The following is a 6,909-nucleotide window of genomic DNA, read 5'->3' on the forward strand; positions in this document are numbered from 1 at the left end:
TACAGTGTATGTAAATGCTGCAAATTATGGTATAAATGGACCTCTAGTGTACAACCCGTACTCCAACACCTACAATCCAGGCTGGAGAGATCATCCGAACTTGCGCTATGGAAATGCACAGTAGAGTAATGCTCCTCAACCATTCGGAGCTATGCAGCATATTCAACAACGTCGTTTCTATGAGAAACAGCCGCCCCAAGCACCCACAAGCAATTCCAGTCCGTCTTTGGAAGATTTGGTGAAGTCTATGGCTATCACTACCCTGCAGTTCCAACAAGAGACGAAAAGTTCCTACAAGAAATGAGATTGACAAATTACAAGGTCAGATCAATCAAGTGTCAGATGAGGTAAGACAACTACGTGAAAGGAGAAAGTGGCCCGCTCAGCCTGAGCCAAATCCAACAAATGTCAGCGCCATCACTATCTGCATTGACACGATGATTGAATATCCTTCCCGACCTAGTGGGAAGCAAATGGATGGTCCAACTCCCATCTCAAATGAGCAAAACGAAGAAGAAATTGAAAATGAGATTGGAAAGAAAACTGAGATCCACGAAAAGGTACATCATAATTCTGTTCTTCCTATTGAAACTAAATCGGCTCCTTTTCTTGACAGGTTGAAAAAACCACAAAAGACAAATAAGCGAAAAGAGATGATAGAGATATTCAAGAAGGTGGAACTTAATGTCCCGCTCCTAGAAGCTATCAACCAAATCCCCAAATATGCAAATTTTTTGAAAGAATTGTGCACCAACAAGAGAAATTTGCGAGGGGATGAGTACATTATAGCGGGTGAGAACGTTTCTGCTGTTCTCAAAAGAAAGGTACCACCTAAAACAGATGATTTAGGTATGTTTTCTATCCCTTGTAAGATCGGAAAAACTGAGATAACCAAGGCTATGCTAGATCTATGACCTGCTATTAATGTCATGACACGATCAATATACGACTCCTTAAATCTAGGGTCTCTAAAAAAATAGGAATTATTATTCAACTTGCTGATCGAACCAATGTTTATCATGATGGTATGATAGAAGATGTATTAGTTCAAGTGAATGACTTAATTTTTCCTGTTGATTTTTATATTTTGGATATGCATGATGCACATTGCTTTAATCCACCGTCTTTTTTGTTAGGAAGACCTTTTATGTGCACTGCATGAGTAAAGATGGATGTTAAAAAGGGCACACTCACCTTGGAGTTTGATAAGAAGAATTTCATTTCAATATTTTTAATCCCATCAATTGTCATGTTGAATCTGGATCGTTATATGCAATTACTATTATTAATTATGTGGTGTAGAAAACAGATGAAGTTGGTAACGAGAATAAACGAACAATTATTTTGACAAAACAGTTAGAGAAAAGACCAACTGGAGATAGTAAGAGAAGAAAAAAGATTGTTGAAAAATTGAGATGGATTCCCAAGGGATCACCATTGTTGGCCGCGAAAAAGTGCCATGAGGAGAATTAAAATTTTAAGCCGAAAAAAAGTGTGTGGCCAATAGACATCGCTTCAAATCATACCACGAGGGACCCTCACTTGATCCTATAAAGTCGGCACATGTTGCCGATTTTAATGTTCAGAATTGATGCGAGACGAAGTCTAACTTAAAACTATAAAGAAAAGCGCTTTTTGGGAGACAACCAAAATCATTTAATTGCTTTAAATAATTTTATTTATTTTTATTGTTTAATTGCAAATAACGATTTTGATGGTTTTGCACGGTTTGGTGTAGGTCTTTTGGAAAATAATTGCTGGTTTTTTACGAAGACGCGATCGACTTTTCCTTAAAAAAAAAAAATCAGATCAAAAGGTGACTTTTAGTCATGGTCATGACTAATTGACACCCCGCATGCTGTTTTTTTCACCCAACCTTTCTTACCCAACCAATTTCCAGAATAAGATATAGTATTTACTATTTAGTCATGACCAAAATAACCTTGACTTTTATTAAAATTACATGCATACTATTATATTACTTTATACGTAAAATCAAAGTGCAAAAATATAAAAAAACTTAGACATTTCCACTGACTAATTGACTACAAAACCCCAAAAGGCCGTTTGATTTGAACATGAGGGAATACACAAATGTAATTATCTTTATATCATACATCACTAATAACATTAAATTTATTTTTTTAACTTTATTCCTATTAGATACCACTATAATACTAATAAACATAAAATTAAGTGTAAAAAATATTTTGATAGTTCTTTAAGGAAAGGAAAGAATATGATCATTTAAAAAGAATATATCATTTTTTTTTCTATATTATCATTTAAAAAAATATATCATTTTTTTTCTATATCATTTAATAATTGTAATTACAATTATTACAAATTTTAATACTCGCTCCGTCCCACGGATGTCTGGGTCACTGTAGACACAAAAATTTAGGATAAATATAATTAGTAAATAATTTAAAAAATATTAGTAAAAATAATTATTTTAAAATATAAATAATTATAAATTAAAATTAAAATTAAAATATCTAATTAGTTTAATTAAATTAAAAAAATAAATTAAAAATTTTAAAATAAAATTAAAATGTATAAGAGAGAGTAAAAAATTGTGTTTAACTATTTAATTATAAATTTAAACAAGGTGGGAAGTATTCTCTCACTATCGTATAAGATGACCTTGTAGTTAAAGATACGGTATTTAAGTAGTATAATTTAATAAGTTAATTATAATAGTTATATTATTATTATTATTATTATTATTATTATTATTATTATATATAAATTGTGTTATTATTATTTTTAAAATTAAAAATTATATATGATCAAAAAAATTTAAAATTATATTTTCACAAAAATATATACTCCATCCGTCTCAACTTAAAGTATTCTTTTTACCATTTTCGTCTGTCACACTCGGAAGTATTCATTTCTTATTTTAAAAAAAAATAATCATATACTAATATCATAATACCCTTTAATTTTTATTTAGATTACAAATATATCATTACATATACAATTACTTTACACAAAAAGTTAAAGAGTAAAAATGTCAAAATCTCTTACACACTTCTAATAACGAATAAAATATTATTATTTTTTAATTTACTACAAAACCCCAAATAGCCAATTTCGTTTAGGACAGAGAGAATATAATATACTCCATCTGTTCCAATATAATAGTCTCAATTCCATAAATAACTATATCACCATAAAACTATTCTTACTTTTTCATTATTATTACACAATTGTCACTACTTTTTGCACTAATATATTCATAAGGGTAAAAAAAAAAAAAGTTATTTATTGATATTTTTTACCAACAATCAATATAATATCAATATTTTTAAAATTTATGTCCAACACAATAAATCTATACTTTTGAAATGAAGAATTATATTATTTTATAAAGATAAAATTTTATATAATACATTTATATAAAAATATATATATTTATTTATAATTCATATAAACTAATTAAGATTTAACTCCTCTGCACTGGAATATTTTTTTAATAGAACTGAAAAAAAATAAAATATTCCAGATACGCAAAAATACAAATAGGGTACCATTATTGCCACGTGGCAATAGTAGAGGGGCCCACATGATCTAAGAAAGCCCAACGTCATAAGAGAAACAGATTTTGCGGATATCTGAAAGGATAAAGACGATAAGATCCCCAGATTCCCTTCAATCTCAGCCCTCCATTTCCAAATATCTCCCAAACCAACGGCCCAGATCCACCCTCGAATCACCACCACAAATCCGCCATAGACGACGAATACAAAATTGCAACAACCCTCAAAACCAATCATCTTCTATTCACCCCCCAAATTCCACCACCACCGCCGCCGCCGCCGGAAAACATGGCCGCCACCGCCGCAGTCGCCGCCGCTCAGTCCCCCGTCGCCGCATTCCGGCCACGGTTCCTTACAGGCTCCGCCGCCGCCGGAAAACTCAACCGGTCAGTCTCGGTCAGACAGGCCGCAGCTCCGTCGCAGTTCAAAGTGGAGGCCAAGAAAGGCGAATGGCTGCCCGGACTGCCCAGCCCCGCCTACCTCGACGGCAGGTAAATATAATAATTTAATAATATAATATGTATATAAAAATATTAAATATTAAAATTTGATATATTTTGAATTTTCAGCAAAAAAAAAAAAAAAAGTTGTCAAATAAATCTATCTTTTTTTTCTTTTTTTTTTTTTGTATTTTTTCCATTTATAAATATTTAAATTTCGTAACTGTAGAATTTAATTAAATACGGCCTCTCTCGTCCCACATTGGAATAAGAATTTAAGATAAATATAATTAGTAGATAATTAAGAATATATTAGTGAAAATAGTTAACCTATAATATAAATTATTATAAATTAAAATTAAAATAACTAATTAGTTTAATTAAAATTAAAAAAAATAAATTAAAAAATTTAAAATATGTAATTATTTTCCAAAAAAAAGAAAATAAATATGAGAATCAATGTAAAAGAATATAAATTAGTATGTTGTGTGCATTATTAGCATTTTAAATAAAAATCAATACTATTTAGTCGTAAATACATTTTTTTCATCTCATAAAATGTAAATTAAAATTTTATTAAAATTAAAATTTAAATAAAAAATTTAATTACAAATCAAAATCAAACAAACTTACGTGTATTTGGCTTTGATTTGTATATGATTCAAATAATATTTTGATTTGATATTTTGTGAAAGTATGTAGTATATTTTTGTTGAAATAATATATTCAAACAGTAATTTGAATGTGATGTTATTTCCAAAAAAAAAAAATTATATTATTTTCAGCTATTACTAAATTTCTTATTTTTCATTTTAGTATGTTTAATCAAAATATATATATATTTTTAAAAAGTAACTCTTAAATACATATCAAAATACTTTTATTTTTTACTTTCACGTTATTTTTCAAGGATAAAATAAATATTATATTACTTTATTACACTTAATATCTATAAAATACTTAATTTTTTTTTTTTTTTTTTAATTCGGGTGCAAAAGTCAAACGAATTTGCATAATGATTTATCTTCAAATTCGATCCAACGCAGCCTACCCGGCGACAACGGGTTCGATCCGTTAGGGCTAGCCGAGGACCCGGAAAATTTAAAATGGTATATTCAGGCGGAGCTCGTGAACGGCCGATGGGCGATGTTGGGAGTCGCCGGAATGTTGCTGCCGGAAGTTTTCACGTCTCTCGGGATCATCAATGTCCCCAAGTGGTACGACGCCGGGAAATCCGAGTACTTTGCGTCGTCGTCGACGCTTTTCGTGGTCGAGTTCATCCTTTTCCACTACGTCGAGATTCGACGGTGGCAGGACATCAAGAACCCGGGTTGCGTAAATCAGGACCCAATTTTTAAGAACTATAGCCTACCGCCGCACGAGTGCGGCTACCCCGGCAGCATTTTTAACCCCCTCAACTTCGAGCCAACGTTGGAGGCGAAGGAGAAGGAGTTGGCTAACGGTACAATTATTTTTAATTTTTTTTTTATCGATATATTTTCGAGGAAAAAGTTTTATGTTTTAATTTAGTGAACGCCTGAGTTATATTTCTATTTTAAAACTTTTGGACATGGATATGCTGCTGATCCGGGGTACTAATTTGATTAGTTCAACATATACTATAGGAGTGACCATCATGTATTTATATATTATTTCAGTATATTTATAATACAAGCACAATATATGCTGAAATATGTATAAACATATACTGGTCACCCATATAATATATACTGATTTGTCCAAATCAGCAACCAAAATTTTTATAAACGATGTTTGATTTTAGGACATCGACTAGTAACTATTAGTTGATGTTCAAATATGAAGATTTTAACTAAATTTTTGTGTTCGAATTTAGGACATCTATTATTTTATAATTTACTTTTTTAAATCAAAATGTTGGAAGTTTTGAACTTTCTTTGAAAATAGTAAACATGTTTGATGTTTTTTTTTTTTAAAAAAAATACTATTAATAAATGGTGTCAAAATTTCAAAACATGTAAATAAATGTATGGATAAAATTACATATTCATGTTTAATTTTAAAATACTACTAATTATTCGAAAATTTCTATCAAAATCAAATGTTTTTTTTTTTAAATGAATGATTAAGTTAAATTCATGTGTTCAATCTTCAATGTCAAAACGCCGAGTACTAGATTTTTTTTAAGAGTAATTAGTGTTGTAAATTCGAATAATTTCATATGGGCCAATTCCAATTGCAATAAAATTCGCTTACGGAAATAAAAAAATATTGTTTTGTCGTCGAATTCTCAGTAGGGTTTTGTGACGATTTTATTTTTTCTTTTTTCTCGACAGGGAGGCTCGCAATGTTGGCATTTCTCGGGTTCGTAGTGCAGCACAACGTGACGGGGAAAGGGCCGTTCGACAACCTGGTTCAGCACGTTTCGGATCCATGGCACAACACCATCATCAATTCGATTCGCGGATATTAATGATGATCTAATCTTATCTGTTCGGATCTTCCCAGGATACATATATATCTATATATTGTAATGATATATATATACACGTATATTGTATGTATGTATGTATTTTGTGTAAGGATGGATGGATAATGTTGTGGTGAATGTGAAGAATTTGGATGGATCGATCAATGGAGGGTTTTGTCTGAGAACTGATATTGAAACTAGGTTAAGGGTTTGTTCCTTAAATTTAAGGTTTGTTTTTCTTATTACATTGTTCAATGTAAAATTATTTTGCGGAAACTAACAAAATAGCATATTGTTCGTAATGAAATAGAGTCCGGCATGAAAGAGATTCGATAGACGACACAATCTAATATTAAAAATCTAATATAAACTATAAATTAAATTACTAAAATGTCTTAACACTCCCTCATATACAAGTGATATCAAAGAAACAAGTTGCCCGGTAAGAAATGACCTAGTGGTATGGGGAGTGAAC

General features: G+C 30.6%; 1 protein-coding gene across 1 annotated transcript; it reads left to right on the plus strand.

The window, feature by feature from the left end:
- Positions 1-3,641: 3,641 nt before the first annotated feature.
- LOC127241086 (chlorophyll a-b binding protein P4, chloroplastic) lies at positions 3,642-6,676 on the plus strand. Its single transcript, XM_051259976.1, has 3 exons — positions 3,642-4,036; positions 5,032-5,447; positions 6,301-6,676. Exons 1-3 carry the CDS (start codon positions 3,834-3,836, stop codon positions 6,435-6,437), a joined length of 756 nt encoding a protein of 251 aa, XP_051115933.1. The 5' UTR covers positions 3,642-3,833; the 3' UTR covers positions 6,438-6,676.
- Positions 6,677-6,909: the final 233 nt, after the last annotated feature.

This window comes from Andrographis paniculata, unplaced genomic scaffold, assembly GCF_009805555.1.
Source record: "Andrographis paniculata isolate CXL003 unplaced genomic scaffold, ASM980555v1 Contig80END, whole genome shotgun sequence".
Taxonomy (NCBI): Eukaryota; Viridiplantae; Streptophyta; class Magnoliopsida; order Lamiales; family Acanthaceae; genus Andrographis; species Andrographis paniculata.

Excerpts from the sequence above, each read along its gene's own strand:
- LOC127241086 (XM_051259976.1), top strand. The coding sequence starts at position 3,834 with ATGGCCGCCACCGCCGCAGTCGCCGCCGCTCAGTCCCCCGTCGCCGCA. Across the intron at positions 4,037-5,031 it reads CCCGCCTACCTCGACGGCAG|CCTACCCGGCGACAACGGGT; the intron begins GTAAATATAATA and ends GATCCAACGCAG. Across the intron at positions 5,448-6,300 it reads GGAGAAGGAGTTGGCTAACG|GGAGGCTCGCAATGTTGGCA; the intron begins GTACAATTATTT and ends TTTTCTCGACAG.